This window comes from Danio aesculapii, chromosome 9, assembly GCF_903798145.1.
Source record: "Danio aesculapii chromosome 9, fDanAes4.1, whole genome shotgun sequence".
NCBI classification, from domain to species: Eukaryota; Metazoa; Chordata; class Actinopteri; order Cypriniformes; family Danionidae; genus Danio; species Danio aesculapii.
In genome coordinates, this window is record NC_079443.1 from 49,756,982 (window position 1) to 49,782,396 (window position 25,415).

Here is a 25,415-nt window from a genome sequence, read left to right on the forward strand (position 1 = left end):
AGATTTTTAATACAATAATACAGTAGTGTAATTAACATAAATTTAAAGACAAAAATTGGAAAACAAAAATGGCAAATAGCGTTAAAATTAAATGTGAAGTTTTTAAATACAAATAAAAAGTATTAATGTGTGGTTATCACTGTCGCCTCACAGCAAGAAGGTTGCTGGTTCGATTCCCGGCAGGGCTAGTAGGCATTTCTGTGTGGAGTTTGCATGTTCTCCCGTGTTGGCGTGGGTTTCCTCCAGGTGCTCCGGTTTCCTCCACAGTCCAAAGACATGCGGTACAGTTGAATTGAATAAACTAAAGTGGCCGGAGTGTGAATGAGTGTGTATGGGTGTTTCCCATTACTGGATTGCAGTTGAAAGGGCATCCTCTGTGTAAAACATATGTTGTAATAGTTGGCGGTTTATTCTGCTGTGGCGACCTCTAATAAATCAGAGACTAAGCTGAAGGAAAATTAATAATAAAAAGAAAACGTATTAAAAAATATCTTTTATTTGCAGTTTTGAAAAGTTTGATTATGTGACATTTTAAAATTACTGACATTAAAATTAAATATTGTAATATTTACAGTATAACAGCCTGTGATTTATTTGAGTACGTCATAGATTTGTAATATTGTCTTTCCTCTTAATCTTTCAGTTAAATAAATTCCTGTCCCCACCCTCAACAAGATGTCTTCTCTGATTGGTGTTTACTGGCATGGGGGCGGGATCAGCCTTGTCAATGTCATAAGATTTACCATTCATTCATTTTCTTTCGGCTTAGTCCCTTATATATCAGGGGTCACCACAGTGGAATGACCCACCAACTATTCTGGCATATGTTTTACACAGCGGATGCCCATCCAACCGCAACCCAGTACTGGGAAGCAACACATACACTCTCACATTCACACAGGCACTCATACACTTTGGCCAATTTTGTTTTTTCCAATTCACCTATAGCGCATGTGTTTGGATTGTGGGGGAAACCGGAGCACCCAGAGGAAACCCACACCAACATGGGGAGAACATGCAAACTCCACACAGAAATGCCAACTGACCCAGCTGGGATTCGAACAAGCAACCTTCTTGCTATGAGGCGACAATGCTAACCACTGAGCCACCATGCCGCCCTATTTTGCATCAATTTGTTAACTAATACAAATAGATTATTTTCTAGTTTAACATTCTGTTTAGCATTTGCTTGCAGTCAATGAATTTAAGGCTATCATCATAAACTACCAGAATCCTTGCATTAGTTTGGCCTTTTCCTTGTATATGGCTTTTGCTGATGTGTGTTTGTGTCTTGTGTGTCAGGTATCTGGCGCTGTGCTTCGCTGAGCTGTGAACATCACTGTCACGCGTCCCCAGACGGAGGAACCTGTGCTTGTCCACCTGGATATGTGCTCAACACAAATGACAGCCGCTCCTGCATAGGTAAAACATTCCATTCATTTTAAAGTTCCAGAGTTTTCAGCCACTTATTTCACAGTCGATTACTGTGATAGTCGAATACCTTTAAGGTTTTGAAATCTGAAATTCTGAAGTGAAATGAAAATAAAGTGTTTTAGATGTTAGTATAGATATGTTAGTCTTAAAGGGCCATGAAACCCCCCACTTTCGGTTCAAGTCTTCCAAATATGCTCCGAGATGGGCATGGAGCGCTGCGATCAGAGGGAAGAGTGGGCGTGGCCGGCAGAGCAGGGGAAAAAGAGGAGAGCGAACAACTGTTGTCAGTCGGCTCACAAAATAAGACACAAACCGTGAGGAGACCATAGACTGTAAAATATATGGACGTAGTATCTGTGACGTCACCCATAGGTTTCTGAACACTGCAAAAGAAGCTACAAGTAGGCGCGGCCAACCGTCGCCATTTTGTTCGCGCGTCATCGCACCCACGGCGAGATACCAAACAAGGGCAAAGAGGCGGAGAGGGAGCGGAGCTACAGACACCTGCTGGCACTTTGCTTAGACCTGGCAGACAGACTTTACTTTGGGAGAAACGCTTGATACTGTATTACCTGCGACTCGTTTGTGTTCTGACCACATGTGCTTGGCTGTACACTATATCAATAAAGTGTTTAGACTTTTAAAAACGCTGTTGTAATACATTGAGCCACTAAGCATTGCTCTTATGATGTTTTTCTACAGGAGGAAAACACTAATTACTTCCAAACACTTCAGATATAGTGTGTGTTAGTAAATGCAAGACTATTGATGAAATCCAGCATAACACTGTATGATAACGCTTCAGATGACTGTTCTAGAGCCTACAGCTAATCAATCTGTCACATTCTGGAGTGCATTACAGGTTTAAAGAAAAATATTAATGATAAATGATCTTAAATAAAACAAATACATTTATAGAGATGGTATATAAGTATATAACTTTACTCACATGGGAAACGGAGGCCACGTGAATGGTTTGTGAGCACAATTAAATGCACACAGCATCCCATATCATCTGATAATTGTAAGAAATAAGTCCAAAAGGCAGCTGACTGTGTAAAGCCACATAAAACAAAACAAAAATACGATGAATATGCCGAGATCAGTGGCTAATCTGCCGGATTCAGCTGAGGTGAAGTGACGGCGACCAGCGAGACCTAGCTGTCACTCAAGTGGCCACGCCCTTAATTATGCAAACTTAATATAACCTAATATAAAGGAAATGGATGAGTTATAAAAAAATACACCCTCCTCACAGTTGTCATGGAGGGTAATAATAGCTATATGAACCAAAATCGTTCTTTGTACCAGGCTGTAAACACCTTTTTTTCTGCTGTAAAGTTGGCCATTCTAACAGTGGGCTCAATTGCAATTTGCTCTATTATGGAGCCAGGACTAGCGGAATTTTGATGAATTGCAGTTTCAGTTACTTCCGTATTGGCTTCCCGAGGGAGAGCGGGAGGTTGCTGCTTGGAGGAGACCCATGATTTTAGAGTTTACAAAATTAAAAATACAAAAAGACAAACAGTAAGTAATTTAATGTCCTGCTACATTTGTTATTCATAATTTCATATACACATAACCACAATTTGTTACATCATCAAAAAGATAATCGTGTTTATATAAAAACTAAAAATGAGGAGGACTATTCCACCTGAATCTCTGGGTCTGAATGCAAACACAGTGGATAACAGTGCAGCAGGTCTCTTTCCCTGTCTATTTCAACCATTAGCCCTGCCGGTAATCTGGAGATTTTAAACATAGGCGGACACAGCAGCACGGATAGGTGATGTGTTTGAATGTCTGCCAATTTCCATTTATCGTACAGCTCTCCTGACAAAAATGCTTGCTGAAAACCAATAGCTTTGCTGTATCAGCCCTCGCAGAATCACGTGGAAAAACATGCAACAAACCCTGTGGATAATGGAAACAAACACATATGACCCGTGTCGTGCGCGGCCTCACCCAGTCATTGGGTCTCGCAGCTTGGAAGGTCTGCCTTGCTTTCGTGAAGCACAAGCTCTCATGAATAATTTAGAAGCAGGGTCTTCTCATAGGATAAGAAAACTCCGCTATGAATAATAATGAGAAACCGACGCATCATCACTCCACTAGCAGATTCGCGGGTCACACTTTATTTTGATGGTCTGTTTGTTGAATTTAAGTTACATGGCATCTACATGCCAACTAATTCTCATTATATTATAGACTGTTAGGTTGGGGTTCGGGTTAGTGTAAGCTGACATGTACTTGCAAAGATTCTTCTAGTCAGTTATATCTCTGTTGAAGGAGCAGTATCAACAGATATTAAGCAGATAGTCTACTAATACTCAAATGGACCATCAAAATAAAGTGTTACCGACTCGCGCTACGTCACCGATTTTAATCCCGGTAGTTGAAATTAGCTGAGAAAAGCTCAAAATTATCCAGTTTTTCTCAAAATTAAAGCTGACAGGTGCTAACATTGTCTTAACTGATGCTGAACACACACAAATCTGTTAAAATAATAATAAAAAAGTACTCCAGGGTGTCCTGAATCTTTAAGGATATCTGTAAGCTAGAGTGCTAAACACAGTGACAAAATTCACATTTAGAAGATATTAACCTGATACAAACATCCTAAGCTTGCAGTTTGTCACTTCCACTTTATATATTTATCCAGAGTTTTCAGCTACTCATTTTACAGTCGATGTTGTGAACGTCACGTTTTGGGTTTAATACCTTTAAGGTTTTGAAATCTGAAATTCCAGTATGGCGACAAAACTAATTCACAATAGGGCTTTTCACACTGTGCTTAAAGTGAAATTAAAATAAAGTATTTTAGATGTTAGTATCAATATGTTAGTCTTAAGGATATCTATTAGCTAGTGTGCTAAAGACAGTGACAAAATTTACATTTAAAAGAAATGAACCTGATACAAACATCCTAAGCTTGCAGTTTGTCACTTCCGCCTAAATGGATCAACGATTTTTTCACACCACCTCATACTTCAGTTTCTCATCAAATTGTGACCAATCAAATGCTCTCTAGTATCTGACATGCCCCGCCCCCTTCAAGATGTTTTCATTTGCTGCACTTGATCTCATCCCTCACTGGCAGAGCTGTTATAAAAACGAAATGCTATTGGCTGTTTTTTTAAAAAGGGGAGGAGCTACTCTATGTCCTACCCTCTCAATCAAGATTACGCCATACAACGTATAAAAACTGCACATTTTAAAGCACTTCACGGGACCTTTAAAAGAATGATGATAACCCAGGGTTAAGAGCAGTGTGAAAAGTACTAATCTGTGAAACAGCTATCTTGACACTGATGTCTCTGTTTTCTGTGTGCATTATTCAGATTATGATGACTGCAGTCTGTGGGGAATGTGTGATCAGCTGTGTGAGGATCGCATTGGGAGTCACCGCTGCAGCTGTCGGGACGGTTATATTCTGGAGCAGCACAGATACTGCAGAGCAAATCCCTCATGTGAGTTCCGTCAGACCTTTAACATGCTCAATGCCTGTGTGTAGAGAAACACAGCTCAACTCCATTCCACGCTTCCACAAACCCTAATCACCAGTTTATTCATTTTAAAACTATTCACAGGGCATATTTAACCACACGTATACGACATATCATAGGTTTATCTCCAAATCCATATTGTAAGTTCTGTGAACCACAGAGTCCAGATACCTTTTTTCATATGATGTGGGAATGTCCGGAGGTGCAAAAACTTTGGGATTCGGTGCTGGACATTTTATTTAAAGTTACAAAAATTGGTTTTCCCAAAGATCCTGTATTGTTACTATTGAACGATAACTCTCAATTTCCCTTAGATGCAAAGGTCCGTAAATTTTGGTTAGCTGCTTCAACTGCTACAAAGAAAATGTTGGTACAAAGGTGGAAACCTCCTCATGATCTCTCAGTTAAACACTGGTTACATTCACTATTGGAAATACTGTATCTGGAACTGTCATCAGCACGGATCAACCATGCCAAAGTGGACATTCTTACGACATGGAAAATCTATATATGCAACGTCAAAGAAATCTTGGACACTTAACCCTCATCTGATGCTACGGATGTCAACTTATTATAAAGTATCTAACAGCTTGGTCTAAACTATAGTTATTCTGTGTTTCCTGATGTGCGTATAATGGGGTGGGGGGGTGGGGAATTATATGGGGTAATATCTGTTAAAAATATTTTTCTATCTGATTGTAAAAATTGTATATTCTCACTTTCAAAAAACACAGCTCAACTCACAATATGATACTGTCATTATATTTTACATATATTTTATAAGGATATATCGTGGTCCCTTGTTAATCGAGGGAGTTACAATCTAAAAATAACCCAGATTAGACAAAATCCAGGAAGTAGTCAGCTTTATTTTGTTTATTTTGTCAAAGTTCAAACCTTCGTAGAAAAATAAGTCGAGTATTATAGAATGAAACGACGGATCAAAACCTGTTGTCAGGGTCAAACATTCATCACTGTCCACAAAGCTTGTTAGCTTTTATGCAGATAATGTTGGCATCCAGCATAATGTTATTTTTCCTGCAGTCACTGATCCACAAAACTAAAGCAGACTCCATTTTTAGCGAACAGTGTCTTGAGTCATAGCTGTGGTATGCGTTCCCTGATGCCAACCTATGTTTACAATTCTAAAATGCGTGGTGCTGCGTGGCCTGGCGCATCTGGTGTGCGACCCACTTTACAATGGTCTTGCAGCAGACAGTTACACCCCTTTCTGAATCCTTGTTGGAACTCACACTGCTAGTGATCAAAGATTCATGTTAATTTGGTAAGCTGAGTGGATTCTGTACAGTACAGGAGAAAGGAGGAGATTGATTGACAATGGTCTACAGCCAATCAGGCCGCAGAACACAATGCGCTGTGCTAAAAAGCATGTCAAATTGCACAAAAAAAAACCTGTGAAACTGTGAGGGCGACAAAAGGTGAGTGCGTTATAGCGAGGGACCACTGTATCACATATGATCCACAATATATCGCAATATCTGTAAATGAAGGAAACATTAGTCAAGCCGCATTGAACATTTAATTTATTAACAGTACAACTATTGAAAAACGGTAAACAAAAACAACAGTAATACTTTTAAAATATTATCTGTGCTTGTGATTATCTGTCAGGCTACATTCACTTAAAGTAATATGCTTAAATCAAAATGTGATACATGAGTCTTTTATCTTTTAAAAGACTTTCTGCATAGGTTTACTCGCTTTTAAAAGTTGTATTAATTTACTGTGTCCCCTTTTTTCTTCATTATAACATAAGATTAATAAAGATGTATTTTTATTTTATTATATATCGTATATTTTATACGAGTTATAAGAGTACAAATGTAAAGAAATGTTCATTCATTCATTTTCTTAGTGGCTTTATTAATCTGGGGTCGCCACAGCGGAATGTACCGCCAACTTATCCAGCACATGTTTTACACAGCGGATGCCCTTCCAGCTGCAACCCATCTCTGGGAAACACCCATACACACTCATTCACACACATACACTACGGACAATTTAGCCTACCCACATGCCTTTGGACTGTGTGGGAAACCGGAGCACCCGGAGGAAACCCACGCGAACGCAGGGAGAACATGAAAACTCCACACAGAAACGCCAACTGACCCAGCCGAGGCTCGAGCTAGCGACCTTCTTGCTGTGAGGCGATAGCACTACCTACTGCGCCACTGCGTCGCCCCAAGAAATGTTTACTTAAAATAATTTATTTGTTGTTAAAAATTTTGTTTTATTTGCTTTTCAACATAATATATCATTTAAATTGAATAAATGTTCATTAAAATATATTTTATTCCACATATACAGGATTAAAATTGTTTTTGTTTACTTTGTGCTTTTTAAAAATAATAAGTTAAACAATGTGTTATTTAAATATTGTTTATGTATTTTACACTGGTTTACAAATATATTTTTATTACTCAGTGCCCTTTTTTCATAGTGAAACAGATCAGACTGAATTAACAACTACTTTAATTGCATAATATAAATACAAATAATGTTTTAATTATGTTACAAAGATTTATTTTGAGAGCATAATTTGATAGCAGGGGGCGATACGGTGGCACAGTGGGTAGCGCTGTTGCCTCACAGCAAGAAGGTCTCTGAATCGAGCCTCGGCTGGGTCAGTTGGCATTTCTGTGTGGAGTTTGCATGTTCTCCCAGCGTTCGCGTGGGTTTTCTCCGGGTGTTCCGGTTTCCCCCACAAGTCCAAAAACATGTGGTACAGGTGAATTGGGTAAGCTAAAATGTCCGTAGTGTATGTGTGTGAATGAGTGTGTATGGGTGTTTCCCAGTGATGGGTTGCAGCTGGAAGGGCATTTGTTGCGTAAAACATGTGCTGTATAAGTTGGCGGTTCATTCCGCTGTGGCGACCCCTAAATAATAAAGGGATCAGGCTGAAAATGAACGAATGAATGAATTTGATAGCAGTATTCATTGGTTTGTTTTTAGTTTACTCTTATGTCTTCATTGTATTTTACTGTACTTTCACGCCAACATCACAGCTTTCAGTTGGATATTCCTGCTGTTAGCTGTTATCTCACATGTCCATTAATCAGGCTTTTTGTAACCCATCACTCTGTTTGGTTCGCACACCATCATGTTATTAAGCTCCTGAAATGTCTGCCTCCCAACCATTTGTTTGGCAGCATCTGAAAAATGAATAACTAACGCTGACACCACACAGCCAATTCTAAGCTCTCTCACATTAATTATGCCTTATCAAAAGTGAGTTATATGATGTGTGTTCTCTGAAGACTGTCAAACCGTATCCTTCATTAATTCACTGTGTTTTGTCTTGTTTAGCTGGCGTGCCTTCGCTTATATTCTCCAACGGCAGAGACCTGCTGATCGCTGATGTTCATGGACACGGCTCTCAAACACTGGTTCAGTCCCAGAACAGAGGAGCCGCTGTTGGTGTGGATTTCCATTACCAGCTGCAAAGGGTCTTTTGGACGGACACAATCCAAAATAAGGTAAAATAGATGACAGGGTAACAACAACAACAGTCCTTTAAAGTTCCATTGGGTTTTAACAAAATCGTGGAGGTAGATTAGTCTAAAGTAATTTTTTTTTTAAATTGCATTTCATGGAGGTAGATTAGTCTCAATAATAATTGAAAAACACAATGTACATATGCGTAGCAAAATTCACATGCATGAAACCAAATTCATGTACACGATATATATATATATATATATATATATATATATATATATATATATATATATATATATATATATATATATATATATATATATATATATATATATATATGCTAGCTGTCGTCGAGTCGACTTTGATGACCTAAAAGTCGACTTCCGAAAATCTAAAAAGTCATTAAAAGTCGTTAAAGTCATTCAACCCCTATAATATATATATATATATATATATATATATATATATTAGGGGTTGAACAACTTTAACGACTTTTAACAAGTTGGAAGTTAATTTTTTGAAGTCGACTTTTATGTTATCAAAGTCGAGTTGATGTCAACTAGTCGCTGGTGATGTCATTAATAAAACAAAAAAATAACATTTGAAAAATGACTTCAAATAATCTGTGGGCAGTTTCATTCAGTGAACCACCTAGGTGTGCAAAGCTACTATGTAGTTTAGGTCAAAAAGCACCTGATCTGCACAGCACGACTAGTGTGTATATATATATATATATATATATATATATATATATATATATATATATATATATATATATATATATATATATAAACAATTAATGTGCACAAAATAAAAATACAGGCAAAATGCAAAACACCATTGTTTTTCAAATTGTACAAAAAATTTTCAATATTTAAAATTTCACTGTGACTGCGAATGTGCAAATCTGGATTTATGTATGTGTGTGTATGTGTATTTTTGAGACTCTCACACAGGTCGCTCATACCCATTAGCACTGTAATCAAGGTGCTCCACTATGCACACCTTTTTTGCAATCTGACTTAATTTTGAAATTAAATGAAACATTTAATCCTCTATCCAGCATAGAGAATGGGATACATACCTTTCACACATCACATCTCTTTTCTAATATTATTCAAAGTATTGCTTACATTTATATATATACAGTATATAGTTAATATTTGATATATTGGTCAAACATGAGATGTCCCATTTTGGTGTCTGTATCAAATAACATTTAAAAGTGGTAGAAAGCATATTAAATACAAGTAAAATGTCTACTTTAATATTTCAGATAACATTTATGAAAATAAAAAGTGTAAAAAATGAAGGGAGGTTTTTTTTATTATCATTTATTGTAACTGATTAACTTGTGTAAAAATCAAAACATACTGTACTTATTCTGACCTGTACTTAATAAAATCTGAAAATTGGTAAGTGGTCAAACTAAAAACATGTGAAAAAGGTAAAAAAAAATAAAAAAATAAGTTAAAAACCAGGGATGCTCCGATCAGGATTTTTGCAGCCGATACCAAGTAACGAATCCTTTATCATGGTGATCGGCTGATACTGAGTACCGATTCTGATGCTTCAAGCTTTATAATGCCTAAAGCACATTTTCCCTCTAAGTATGATACTTAAGTGGAGATCTCGCCTTACCTAAGAGAATAAATGAAGGATGTTGCATATGATCCCTTAAACACGTCACTTATAACCATTTATTGTGGACTTGTAATGGTCAGACACAGGTTTACAGAAAATAATAGATAAAACATGTTAAAAATTGGAAAGAAATGACTAACAGTGCAATTTAGAAACACTGCAAATGATGGAAGAGATCATGTCTCAGTGAAGAAAAAGTTTGGAGCGTAGGCTTTATTTGATGCTTAAGAAGATAAAATGCACACCTATTAATACATTAGTTCTTTACTAAAAGGAAATAGACCTATAAACTACTGTTTATTCTGATAATTAGTCCTATATTAGAAAAAGTTATATTATTAAATAAGGTAAAAAATATTTGTTTTGTAAGGAATGGTATTTTAATTACCGTGGTTCAACTGTAGTTCTGTCGAATGACTAAAAGCAATCAGTATGATGGTAAAAACTGTACATTTCTAGTCAAACCATCCTTCTGCAGTCTTATACCAAAAAGGGAAATAAGGGCAGCATTAATAGCTATAAATGTGGGAGAGCATTGCTATTATAGGATTGTATTGTATGCAATATGGAACAATTGAGTATTGATGTTAAATCAAAAATAATTCAGAAATATTTGAAATGAAATGATTTAATGACAATAATTCTCAATGGTTACAACTGAATTAGTAACAAATAACTGTATAAAATCAAAAAAACATCACATGATAAAAACATGATGTTAATTGGACCCAGCTTGAATGTAAAATAAAGTTACCTGAGAGAAAGAGAGACAGGGGGAGGGAGAGAGAGAGACAAAGAGCAGTAAGGAGGCTTCAAAGACAGCCTGATAGCAGACGAGCCAGAGAAGACTCCAGAGCAGGAAAAAGAGGCAGAGCAAAGTTTACCAGCTATTTTGTATCTTTCTTGATCATGTGACCAAAGCCCAAATACTGAGACATACAAACTGACCAATCAACATGTGACCACATCGTAAAACCCCCAAAGTCCTCACACCAGGCCCTGATCTAATCAGTATCTGCCTTTGGAGTCGGTATGGACCTTCTTGGTGAAATAGACATGCTTTGCCAAATAAACAAATGCATATGATCATTTTCATTCCTACGATTTCATTAATATTTGAACTTGCAATATATAGTACGTAAAAAGGCCTAAATACATGCAAGGCCATTAAAATATTTGCTCATCTCCAACTCTTGATAGCAGCTCTATGATCGCAGCTCTGGACAGTCACAGCAGCTCGATGAGAGAGCGGGGACTTTCTTCACTACTATTCTTTACTTCTTTACTACTCATTTAACCGATCGATTGGAGCATCCCTGTACTGTACTCACTGAAATATACAGAAAGTAAAACTAAATTTAAAAAATAATAATTATTTATTTATTTATTTTTATTTTTTTATATGCTACAAAACGGTTTCATCTTTGACCCAGAGACGGTACATTTCACACAGTCCTGATGTACTTCCAGCTCTCAGTCTAATATGTTTCATAGCTCAGTGTGTGGCTTTAATGTTTCCCACTTACATTCATTTAATGCTTTGGCACCTGCCACGGGCTCTCGGTTTTCCTGAATTTAATAAGTGGCATTTCACAGATTACTGAAGTTGTAACCTTGTCAGGTCGAGTGATATCGATGTTAGAGTTGTTGTTGATAACAAAGCTCTGCATTATACCAGCTCTACCTCCTTGGACATGTAGTAACGTCCCTGACCCGCAACGCGCACACACACACACACACACACACACACGCACACACACACACATACACACACACACACACACCTCACTAACAGCGTTTGGCTGAAGGCCCAAATAAAGTCTGGATGTCTCAAACAGCGAGTGCCAGCATCTTTCAAGCCTCCCTAAACTCTTCCTGAAGCAATCACGATCAAGCAATGCTATGTTGACCCTCAGAGAAGCACAATGAAATCATAATACATTTGAAGTCTTTAAATAATAGAGAATATATGTTTGCAACTCTTGCATGAAAATACATAAGAGAAGAATAAGTCGAATTATTTTATAATGTGAGTCTACTGGCACATCAGTCGCACATGGTCACTGACAGCAAGGATAGTATTGTATATTTTAATTTATATAATAGATCGTTTTATTTAGATAATTCTGGCAACAGGTGGCGGGGTGGCGCAGTGGGTAGCGTTGTCGCCTCATAGCAAGAAGGTTGCTGCTTCGAGCCTCGACTGGGTCAGTTGGCATTTCTGTGTGGAGTTTGGGACTGCGTGAAAAGACATGCGCTATAGGGGAATTGGGTAAGCTAAATTGTCTGTAGTGTAGGTGTGTGAATGAGAGTGTATGGGTGTTTCCCAGTACTAAGTTGCAGCTGGAAGGGTGAAACAAAAACAAAATGAATGAATAATTTAATTATTTTCTTTTCGGCTTAGTCCCTTTTTTAATCAGGGGTCGCCACAGCGGAATGAACCACCAACTTATCCAGCATATGTTTTACCATCACTGGAAAACACCCAAACATACTCTTTCACACACATACACTACAGCCAATTTAGCTTATTCAGTTCACCTATACAGGGAGAACATGCAAACTCCACAGAGAATTGTCAACTGACCCACGAGGCTCGAACCAGCGACCTTCTTGCTGTGAGGTGATCGTGCTACCCACTGCGCCACTGTGACGCCCTTAATTCATTAATTTATTCATTTTCTGACCTTCTTGCTGTGAGGCAAGTAAATAAAATAAAATAAAATAAAATAAAATTAAATTAAATTAAACAAAATAAAATAAAATAAAATAAAATAAAATAAAATACAATTAAATTAAATTAAATTAAATTAAATTAAATTAAATTAAATTAAATTAAATTAAATTAAATTAAATTAAATTAAATTAAATTAAATTAAAAATAAATTAAATTAAATAACAGGCTTTTAAGGGTGTAAAATTATTATTATCTAAGATTTAATGATTGCTCCTAATTATTCATTTATTAAATTATTTGAATTACTTTATTAATTATTCAAGTTAAGTAAATTTTTTGCATAACTGTTGTTCTTGTGAACTATTACTAAACTACTACTAAATGCTTAAAACGATATGAATTCTGAAATGAAATGCATCAAAGTTTCCACAAAATTAAGCAGCACATCTCTTTTTCCCTCTCAGTATATAATGTGTCTGTGTGTAAAATAGATCAGATTTCATTAACATCAGTGCATGTGTCTCTATGAACTGCATAAGCCAGCAGTTTGTGGAGGCTGTGAAGGAAGCTGGCTCTCCATCAGCGGAAAGGGAATTCTTCGCCTGATGCCCGTAGATACTGCTAATACTCTAATAATGGACGAGGAGTCTGGCTCCTGAAGGGCTGCAGTCACGCTAACAAGCCTTTTCTAATCTCCACAAAGTGTCTGATATGCAGGGAAATCTCACATATTTCTGCGTAATTTTATGCAACCCGAGAGGACCTGGAGTGAGCGTGCAGGATCCATGTTCCCTGCGTTCAGTCCTGTTTTTGGCCGGCTCAGAGTGCTTTGTTTCAGGCTCTTGGCTATTTTCTGATTTGGAGATCAGCCATAGAGCAAAAAAGAAAAGAAAAGTGGGTATATGCAAGAAGACAGGTTTCGGCGATTAGGACCCCAACATAATGGGGGTCTAATGCTGCATTTAGACCTTTGTGTTTAATTTCAAAAGGGGCCTATTATGTTATTTAGTCACTTTTATAAGGTGTTTAAACACAGTTGTGTGGCAATAGTGTGTGAATATAGCCAGACTCTAATAGTAAAAGTTAATAAATTCTAATTATTTATAATCACACTTGATAAAAACTTTGATTGACATTCCCCCTTTGTACATGTCATCAGAAGGGGAAAGCCCTGCCCATAATGCCTGAAGTTGGGGCTGACGCGATCATCATAGCAGCATCAGCCAATGAAATTAGTCCGCAATCGGCTACTGTCTAAGTTGGGGTAATTGCATAAAGCGATCTGATTGGCTCACGCTTCTGTTGGCGCTTGAAGAATTTTGCAGCGAGCAACGCCGCTAAAGCAGTGCCGACAGATCCACAATTCAGTTCGGCAATGCTTGACGTCACCCATTCAAAGTGAATGGGAAGCGTTGATGCTGAAGCCCCATTTGAATTGGGCATCTCTCCCTCAATAGCATAGACAGACCTGAGTGAGAAGCAGCTGTCTGCTGTTAGAGTTTTACCACCGTACCTGCCAAAGACAATGTCAGCGATAAATCTGGAGTTCTAGGATACACAGATGGACACTGTAGCCTCCATAGACCAACTTCGTCTGAGACACTTATTTGGACATTTTCAGATTTCACAGAGATAACATTAGTCCTGTTTTGAATTTACTGCTATGGTGATGTTTAGACATTTGTAGCTCCACCCTCTTTTAAAAAGAGCTCAATCTCATTTAAATTTACCGCGACAGTCACCAATTTGGATCAAAGCCTAAAAGAGTCAGTTTCAAAGAGTTATAAAATATTATGTTTGTGGTATTTTGAGCTGAAACTTCACATACACACTGTAGGGACATCAGAGACTTATTTTGCATCTTGCAATAGGTCCCCTTTAACACTGCATTTTAACCCGTGAACCCTCACTGTTCATGAGATTACACAGTTCATGACCAAAACACATGTCAGAAGGCAACATCAGCTATAAGATTGTAGTACAGAATTGTAGCCTATATACATTTACTAAATAAAACACGAACTATAATGATGTTTGTTATCAGCAACAGACCCTCCAGGATGTCATGATTCATCATGAAATGTCGCTAAACTTTGTGGAGTTTGCATTTCTTTAAAATTGCTGCTAATTTCCCCGCATATTTTGGACAATTAGGGCACTGCTCAAATTCCTGCTCTGCCACAGAGCGCCATCTGCATACTTTTACATTCAAAAACAAAGACATTCTTTATCCTCGCGCTGCAGATGCTCTGTTTAACTGTTTTCTCGCTAGTGAATCGTTCAGTTTTTCTACTTGCAAAGTCTGCTATGTAAAAATAAAATAAAATAAGGGAATGGGAGATGAGACTCTGATTGGTTTAATGCACAATATGATCAAAACACACCTTAAATCATTAAGAGGATAAGCACAACTCTGTTATGCTACGTCATAATCACACCCATACAAGAGCATGCTCCTGATTGGTTAACGCGGCGCGAATGTCCACTGAAGTTCAGATTTTCCAACTTGAGTGATTTGACGCGCGAATCGCTGGAGTTCGAAAATCTGAACTTCAGCGGACATTTGCGCCGATTCCATTATTTTGCGAATCCGCACATGTTCTGAAGTGAACTTGACATGCGAATGAAGCGAATAAAATCAAAATGTTCACGCGTCTATTAATGCGCGAATATCGCAATTTATCCACGCGTTCCACGTCTGGTGTGAACGCAGCATTAGACCATGCATGTATTTTTCCAGTCTTTAAATAGCAAAAGGAGATTCTGACGTGCCCTTAATGCTTTTGCGCCATGCGCTTTAGACTTTGTGCTAAGATCGTTAAAATACAGCCCCTAGAGTTTTCAAACCTAAAATCGGGGCTCTGCTTTGTTTACAAAAGTCTCAATTTTTGATTGTTGAAAACTCTGGGCTAGTGTGAATGCCATGTGTAACCGTAGTAAAAATTGTGCGTTTATATGTGTGAATGTAGCCTATAAAGAGGCACATCACCAGACCAGGGTCACAGCTTGAGTTTCTGTTCGACGGGTCAGCTAGAATCATAGTCTTTTAGACGTTTGGCTCTGGTTTCAAAAGGGCGAAGTCTGCAAAGAGCATTGGTGCTTTAGCTTGTGTTATGATGCCAGGGGATCCAGGCTGAGAAACCGGTGCCATCTTTAATCAATAGGGCAGTGGTTTCAAATAGCACCTCTGGGGCCGCGCAGGAACACAAGCTCTCTGATGGCGGATCATACAAGCCAGACTACAATCTTATTAGCCCCGATTATTGAACAAGAGAAGATAATGGCACGTTTTGATTATGTTCTTGAGGGATTACTGCACAAGCTGTGCTTTAGATCAGTCTGATTTTGTAGAGCATGCTTAATAAAAGAAACATGTTGTTCTTGACACTTTTTTTTGAAGGTTGACTGTTATGATGCAGCTGGTTGACCTTTGTGTACCGGTTTTATTTTTGTATTATTTATACATATTTTTAATTAGTTAATTAAAAAAAAAAGCTGCTACATTATTTTATTTAGTATTTTTGTATAGAATTAATGTATCTACAGGGCGTCACGGTGGCACAGTGGGTAACACAATTGCCTCACAGCAAGTAAGTCGCTAGTTCGAGCCTCAGCTGGGTCAGTTGGCATTTCTGTGTGGAGTTTGCATGTTCTCCCCGTGTTTGCGTGGGTTTCCTTCGGGTGCTCCGGTTTCCCCCGGTTTGAATTGGGTTATCTAAATTGTCCGTAGTGTATATGTGTGTGTATGTGGGAATAAGAGTGTATGGGTGTTTCCCAGTGATGGGTTTCAGCTGGAAGGGCATCCACTGCATAAAACATGTGCTAGATCGGTTGGCGGTTCATTCTGCTGTGGCTACCCCTGATTAATAAAGGGACTAAGCTGAAAAGAAAATCAATGAATTAATTAATGAATTTTTAAATAAGTTTTTATTTAATAATTTGAGTTAATTTATTAAATGTATCATGTTTTATTCATGCTTATTTAATGTTGTATATATGAATTATTTATTATTGCAATTTAAAATAGTCACTTAAGTTTTTTCACCTTATTTGATTTGTTTAGGTTTTCAACTAACACTCATATGGCGTTAATTTAGCTTATTTTACTGTTAACAAAAGAGTTTTTATTTATAGAATTCTTTTTAGTTAACATTGATAACACACACACACACACACACACACACACACACACACAAACACACACAAACACACAAACACACACACACACACAAATCCGATAACGTTCAATTGTGTCACTATATTTTGACAAATGCTTTCTGTAGCTTGTGATTCACAGGTCTGTTTCCATTCATGTATGCTTTTAAAGTGCATTATGGGACCTTATTTTCTGCTCCAACATATTTTTATGTAAAAAGATTTTTACTGACATTTTTAGTAGTTTGGAAAATACACCACCTGACAAAAGTCTTGTTGACGATCCCAGTTGTAAGAGCAAATAATAACTTGACTTCTAGTTGATCATTTGGAAAATTGGCAGAAGGTCGATTTTTCCGCTGAATCATATGTTGAGCTGCATCCCAATCATCACAAATACAGCAGAAGACCTACTGGAACCAGCATGGACCCAAGATTCTAAAAGAAATCAGTCAAGTTTGGTGAAGGAAAAATCATGGTTTGGATTACATTAAGTATGGAGGTGTGCGAGAGATCTGCAGGGTGGATGGGAACATCAACAGCCTGAGGTATCAAGACATTTGTGCTGCCCATTACATTACAAACTACAGGAGAGGGCAAATTCTTCAGCAGGATAGTGCTCCTTCTCATACTTCAGCCTCCACATCAAAGTTCCTGAAAGCTCAAGATGCTCCAGGATTGGCCAGTCCTGTCACCAGACATGAACATTATTTAGCATGTCTGGGGTAAGATGAAGGGGGTGGCATTGAAGATGAATCCAGAGAATCTTGATGAACTCTGGGAGTCCTGCAAGAACGCTTTCTTCCCACATTGCAGATGACTTTATTAATAAGGGATTGGAGTCATTGCAGAGATGTATGGATGCAGTCCTCCAAACTCATGATGGAGTTAGACACAATATTCATTCTTTTTCCACTGCAGCATGACTTTATATTTTATACTGGACATTATTTCTGTTAAGTGACAAGACTTTTGTCTAAGCAAAGTCAGACCTTACTGTCCTAATTAAATAATTAAAAATTAAGGCGTGATCATCTTTTATTTTGGTAAAATAAGAGTAATCTAGAGGCCTTTACCTTTCATATAAGCCACTTCTGATACCAAATGATCAACTTGAAGTCAAGTTAGTATTTGCTGAACCTAAAACTTGGATAGGCGACAAGACTTTTGTCAGGTAGTGTAATGTTTTTTGGTTTAATCTTGTAAATTACAGTAAAAAAACTGAGAATGAGCTGCCTTTTCTACACAATGTAGGAATAGTTCACCCAAAACATTTAAATTCTGTCATAATATACTCACCCTTTACTCGTGTAAAACTTTTATGAGTGTCTTTCTCCTATTGAACACAAAATAAGATAATTTGAAGAATGCTAAAAACCTGTAACCATTGACTTCAATAGTATTTGTTTTTCCCACTATGGAAGTCAATGATTACAGCTTTTCAGCTTTCTCCAAAATATCTTCTTTTACGTTCAACAGAAGAAAGTTCGCAGCCACTTGAGGGAAAGCAAATAGTGAGTAAATTTTAATTTTTGTGTGAACTATCCCTTAAAGTTTTAACCTATTTACTTATTCCATATTTACTAGACAAAATCACTGATGGTTTTCTCCACACAGGTGTTTTCTGTGGATATGGACGGCTCGCGTCTGCAGGTGGTGCTGAACGTGTCGGTGGACTATCCTGAAAACCTCGCCGTGGACTGGGTGAACAATAAGCTGTATGTGGTGGAGGCCAGTGTCAACAGGATCGACATGGTGGACCTGGATGGCAGCAATCGGGTCACGCTGATCGCAGAGCACCTGGGAAACCCAAGAGGACTCGCGCTCGACCCGACCGTAGGGTGAGAGACATCAGATCTTATCCTGACTTCCTCCACATAATCCACAATCTCATCTCGCATCTTCAGTCCCAAAGGATTAGTCAGAAGTAATTAAGCAAAGATGAGCTTCACGGTAACCCAATAGTGCAGTTCAGGCAGGTGGTCGCCGTCTAAATTGAGGAACGACAATTAAAGCGTACAGTTGAGTTGCAAAAAGAGATTGTGTTTGAAAATAAAGTTGGGTATTTGTTTCAAAATCTCCTTCTTATCCCTGAGGGGTTTATCTGTAACCCGATGCAGACCGCGGACAATGCGTTTGAGTAAATACCTAAATACCTTCAGTTCAAGTTGCTTTTTTTTTAATGCAACTGCATTTATAATGGGGTACTTTTGTGTAGGATTAATTCCTTTTTTGTTTTAGATGTTGACCCTGATACAGTAAGATCTGTTTAATATTGGCAGTTGTTATTGTACTAAATAGATCAACCCAGGCTCATTCTGAGAACGTAGTCCCGGGGACGTTTCTGGAGACCGCGAAATACGTCCCGGGAGGTACGTATTTGTGCAGTTTTTGTTTTCGCGAGTCCGCGAGAGGCCGCTGTGCGCGCTTTTTCCCGCGCCGTTCTCGCGTAAACCCGCTAGAGGCCGCTGTCGAACGACCTTCCGCCTGTCTGCCTGTCTTCATGACGGAATGATTGACCGTGCGACCGGCCAATCGGCTGACCCACCCTCCTCCGTCCCTAAACCCAACCAACGATGGTTCACAAAAGCCGTCCAGAAAAAGAAAAGCCCTCGTCCGATTTTTACCACGTTTTCGGATTTTGACCACATTCTCATCCTGTGACGAACTTGTTCGCTTCATTTTTTGGATTTTGTTTTTGTTTTCTTACCTGATTTCTGGAACCGCTCTTCCCCGGACTCGAACCCGGTCGTCGTTGTGGTCAGCCCCTCTCTGCGCCTCGAGTCCGCCAAAGTACACGAAGAGCTAACCGTACAAACTGGCTGCAGCGGGAAAGCCTTCGGCCGGCAAGCGCCGAAGGGAACGGCGTCACACCGCCCCGCAGCGTTCGCTTAAAAAAATTAAATGCAGCCGTACGTACCCCCGGCTACGTATTTCGCGGTCTCCAGAAACGTCCCCGGGACTACGTTCTCAGAATGAGCCTGGGTTGAAATAGATGTAATTTGAACTTCTCATTGAGGAAATATTTCATGTCATGTAGAAATGTTTTATTTTATTTTCCACAGTTATTTCATAGTTGTGTTACAATTTTGTTTACGTTATTGCCTCATTTACCGAGTTTTTATTATTTAAAAATATGGATTTTTTTAAAGATTTCAAAGTACACACGATTTTTAATTAAGTGTGGTTTATTCATAAACTAATTTCGAGAGGATCACGTGCTTATGATCAACACGGCTGGCTCCTCATTAGCTCCATAATCTGACCCATTAGATGATTACGGGAGCATTATAAATAACCAGAGTTTTTCACTCCAGTTATCTTCGTCTTGAAGCTTCCCCTCTTCCGCCCCTACTTCCTCCCCCTTTTCCGATAGAGCGACATGGTGGCCCAGTGGCTAGCACTGTTGCCTCACAGCAAGAACACCGCTGGTCCAACCTCTTATCGGGCTGGTTGGTGTTTCTGTTCGGAGTTTACATGTTCTCCCCTTGTTTGCGTGGGTTTCCCCCGGGTTCCCAGTTTCTTCCCACCGTCCAAAAACAAACCATAGCCAATCGACTAAACCAATTATCTCCTAAAACAACCTTAGTTTACACTTCTCACATGGCGACAAGCAGGGGAGTTCTCGAGACCTACCTGAGCTCGAACTTCCCTCTCACCCTTCTAACGGGAGGGAGCCCCGGGCTCGAGGATATTACGAGCTCAGGGCTCTCTCCCATGACATCATGCCAAATACGCTTTATTGATCATCAGCTAAGTGTGCACTCTTGAAAATGAATGAATTGTTATTAGAATATATCATTGCTTGAATTATAAAAAAACACGTTACTATTTTTTTTTTACGTTATTACCGTATTCAATTCACCTTTATTTGTATAGCGCTTTTACAATGTAGATTGTGTCAAAGCAGCTTCACATAAAAGGTCATATTAAATAGGAACAGTGTAGTTCAGTTTGTAGTGTTTAAGTTCAGTTCAGTTTAGCTCAGTTCAGTGTGGTTTAATAATCACTACTGAGAGTCCAAACACTGAAGAGTAATCCATCGATGCGCAGCTCTACAGATCCTGAACCATGCAAGCCAGTGGTGACAGCAGCGAGGGAAAAAAAACTTCACTAATTGGTGAAAGTGAAGAATTAAAAAACCTCGAGAGAAACCAGACTCGTACATGTTTTTTATTCATTTAAATTATAATTTTTTTTTTTATTTCTTTATTTGCACAAGAATACAAAATATTGGAATAAAACTGAAAAATAAGCCATAATGTGCAGGAAGATGCAAGAGGCTTATTTAAAGCCTCTAACTAAATAATAATGTCCCAGTCGGGGGTGAGGAAAGGGCGAGGAGTAATTGCAGTAACTCAAAAATGGGTTTATTAATAATAAAATTAAAACAACAGGGTAACAGAAACAACCCCAAGGGGGAGAAATATAACTGAAACACAAAAACAAACTTGACTTTGCTGGCAGGGAAGAGCAGGGCTGGACACAACAGGACAAGGTAGTAATCGACGACGAACTGGCACAGGACAGTAGACATGGGGAGACTAGAAGCAGAAATAATTAACATACAAACAGGTGAACATAATAATGGGTTAACAATGAGAGTGGGACTAGAACATGACACAAATAAACAACACAAGCCATGTGCTCATATAAAACTAGACTAGAGCACACAGCTAATGAGAAAACTCATTAACCGCGTGGTCACATGAACATAACACTAAAGCTTGTGGCATGTGTAAACATGATCCACGTGTTAAAACACCAACAGAAGACTGAACGCAAGACACAAGTACACGATAAATAAAGAGTCTCACCATGCACTCACACATGCAACGTGCTTGTTTCATCCAAGCGCAAACCAAAAGCATAACCAACTAGACTGAGGCGCTGAGAATGAAACGACATGACAGACCGCAGACAGAACAGACACAAACATCAGGACGACAGCGCAAGCGGGAGCGCACACGGCCCGAGCGCAGCCAGGACGGTGCTTATACAATGAGAAGGACAGACAATACCAAGAAATATGAATGCTCAACCCGAGAAAACTCGAGCCGAGCACAACATACAAGACAGGACAAGTGTCTGGACTCAGCCACCAAAACAAGAATTAACAAGACCAAAGTGGCAGAATCCTGACAAATAATAATAAGAAACAAAACAATTGCATTACAAAATTAGGACTTTTTTTAAGATTCCAAAGACAAATATTGAAAATATTTGAATTATAGTTTTAATTTCAAAATTATTAGTATTATTATTATTAGTATTGATCTTATTGTATATAATTCTATTGAATAGTTTTGACTTTTTATATCACGAGTGCTTAAAAACAGTCCGTGATTATGTGTATCCAAAGGACTATGGACAACAGATTTGAGGTTCCACATGCAGTTTATCAAGAACAATAGTCAGGCAGGCAACGGTCAAAACAGGGACAAAAGATGAATACAGAGAAATCCAGACAGGCAGCAGACAGGATAAACAATAAAACAAGGGAATAGTTGAACACAGACTAGACACAGGATACTTTTAGAAATGCTACAGGGTGTAAACCAAACAAGACTCAGCAAAGTGTGTGTGTGTGCAGCTCCCAGCTTTGTGTGTAATTTCAAAGGAGAACTGGAACAGGTGTGTGTGGTGCATGACAGGATTTGTTGTCCATGTGGTGATTGGATTGTAGTCCTCTAGCGATCTGTATGGAATAGATCTCCAGTGATTGGGACTTTAGGAAACCTACAACATCAAAATGACATTAACCCTTTAACAAGCATCGTAACCAACTGGTCGACCTTTTATCCATATTATTTTTATCATTATTATTTTAATTGTTTATTATTATTTATCAGAGTTGTGTCAGTATATTTTTCAATGCAAGCCTGGGCCAAAATAAATATTATCAAAGAGTGCACATTTAAAGGGTTAATGCAAATGCAAATTAATTTTTTGAATGAACATTCAATTTCTTTATTATAAAAAGCTTTTTTTCCATGCTTCCATAGTTTATCAATACATATTTGTGGTTATCGATACAATTCAGTATTGAATGTGGGTTAAAAAAGGCTAAATATATGTATTTTTAAAGTTTTTTAACAGTGATATCATGTAAATTATTTACGATCAATGACACCTACAGGTGATTAATACTGTACAAACATGGCTCCAAAATGACAACCTTAATCAAAATATTTATTGCTGTTATTATATTGCTATTATTATATTGTTTTGACCTTTGAATGCTGAAAAACAAACCTTTTTTCTAAACAAACAACATCAAAACGACATTAATGTAAACGCAGATTAATTTTTTGAATGAACATTCAGTGTCTTATTATAAAAGGGACCAGTTTTTCATGCTTCCATAGTTTATCAATACATATTCATGATTATCAAAAAAATTCTGTATCAAATGTATGTTAGAAATGGTGACAAGGCAAAATATAGTTATAGTTAAATATAGTTATATAGGCAAAATATAGTTAAAACAAATTTGACAGTGATATCATGTAAATTATCTACGATCAATGAGTATTTTTGACACCTACAGCTGCTTAATACGTACATGGCTCTAAAACGACAACCTAAATCAGTATATTTACTGCTGTAATTGTATTGATATTATTATATTGTTTAATCCTGAATGCTTATAAACTGAACAAAAAAATATTCTAAACAAAAAACATATAAAGAACATAAATTGCAATGCAAATTCATTTTTAATGGCATAAACATTCACTTTTCATAAAACGGTAAAAATTTTCATGCTGCTATAGTGTTATTAATACATATTCATGTTTATATGAGCAATTTAGTATCAAAAAATGTATTAGAAATGATGAAAAGGCTAAAAATAGTTTACAAAAAGTTTCTAAAAGTAATTTAATCTTAAATATTTAAGATCAATAAGTATTTTTGACACCTACACCTGTTTAATACATACATGGCTCCAAAACCTTAATGTAACTCAACAGTGCAATTTTTACACTGCTCCTAATAAAGTCTGAAAAATGGGTGCGTTATGAGGGTTAAATGTGCTCTTAAAAGATCATATTGTGACAGTGAAGTTGTTGTGTTTGAATTCAGGTATCTTTTTTTCTCTGACTGGGACACTCTGAATGGAGAACCGGGTTTGGAAAGAGCCTACATGGACGGCACCAATCGCTACGGGATCATCAGGACCAAACTGGGCTGGCCTGCAGGAATCACTCTGGACCTCGAGGCCAAAAGAGTATATTGGGTGGACAGTCGATATGATTACATCGAAACCACAACTTATGATGGACTTCACAGGTATGTGTTGCATCAAAGGGTTAGTTCACTCACAAATGAACATTTTGTCAGACCTTTATTCATCTTCAGAACACAAATGAATATATTTTAGATAAAATCCGAGAGCTCTCTCATCCTCCATAAAGAGCAATGGTCCCGAGACGTTCAAAACAGCCCATGTGACTTCAGTGGTTCAACTGTAATCATATGAAGCTCCAAGAACACTTTTGTGCACCAGAAATACTGTAAATAGGACTTTGTTTGCTTATTTATTCTCTCCTATGTCAGGACGTCAGGGTGCATGTTTACTACAGGCAGTAGGATTTACATTTAGTCATTTAGAAGACATTTTTGTCCAAAGTGACTTACAATTGAGAAGGCATTCAGCGATTCAACAAGAAGAAGTCATTACCAACCTATGTCACACTTGACGTCACGCGGGTTCCCGGTTGCAAAAAGAGACCGGTTGCAATAGCAAACATGTCATGTTGTGCGGTAGGATGCCGACCGCAAACGTTTTCGGCTAAAAGGGAGCTGAATGGAGTGAGGACCTAGTTAAAAATGCTCGACTCTGCAGCTCTCATTTCATATCAGGTAAGTTCACGCTATGCTGAATCATACAGATTACTCGTTTTTGATTGCAGCAATGATTTCAGCAAAAGTTAAACATGGTGAATTAAACTGCAGACACTGAATGTTTGAATGAAATGTAAAGATGTAAGTTCACACACCCTGCCGTACAGGTGTAGTTCACTGTCAGAATGCAGTTGTTTTGCTTGTTGATGATTACCCAGGCCTTGTACAGTTCTGTCTTTTTTCCTTGTCTTTGGCTAGGCAGAACCTCGGTTTTTAGCACTGCAAAGTTTTGAATCTGGTAATCATGTAGCATTATTTCTTGCACATGACCACACAGAACAACATTGTTGGCATCCAAAGACTTGTAGGTCGTTAACCTCTCCCTTGTAAAATCACTTGGAGTTTCAATGAGATAGTTGTATATTTGGGGCTGGATGCTTGGCCATTTCGTCTTATTCAATATCCATTGAGAGAGGCTACCGCAAATGAACCTGTCAGGCAAACGCCGCTCACTTTAACGTTAATTTTGCCGAATAACTGCTCATCACTGGCGGGTGACAAGCTGTTATAATACGCTGAAAGCATTATGTAAATAATATATATATATATATATAATATGTAATCAATATAACTTATTTCTAAGACAACAACAAACTCTGTACCTCATCCGATGTCATTCCCTCGCTGTAAAT

At 37.9% G+C, this 25,415-nt stretch overlaps 1 protein-coding gene across 1 annotated transcript in view; it reads left to right on the top strand.

The window, feature by feature from the left end:
• Window positions 1-25,415, top strand: part of lrp2a (low density lipoprotein receptor-related protein 2a) — a 262,973-nt gene that overhangs the window by 62,141 nt on the left and 175,417 nt on the right. The window contains 5 exon segments of the mRNA XM_056465930.1: window positions 1,303-1,422; window positions 4,776-4,904; window positions 8,268-8,437; window positions 18,493-18,716; window positions 23,962-24,168. Coding sequence (XP_056321905.1) covers window positions 1,303-1,422; window positions 4,776-4,904; window positions 8,268-8,437; window positions 18,493-18,716; window positions 23,962-24,168 — 850 coding nt within the window.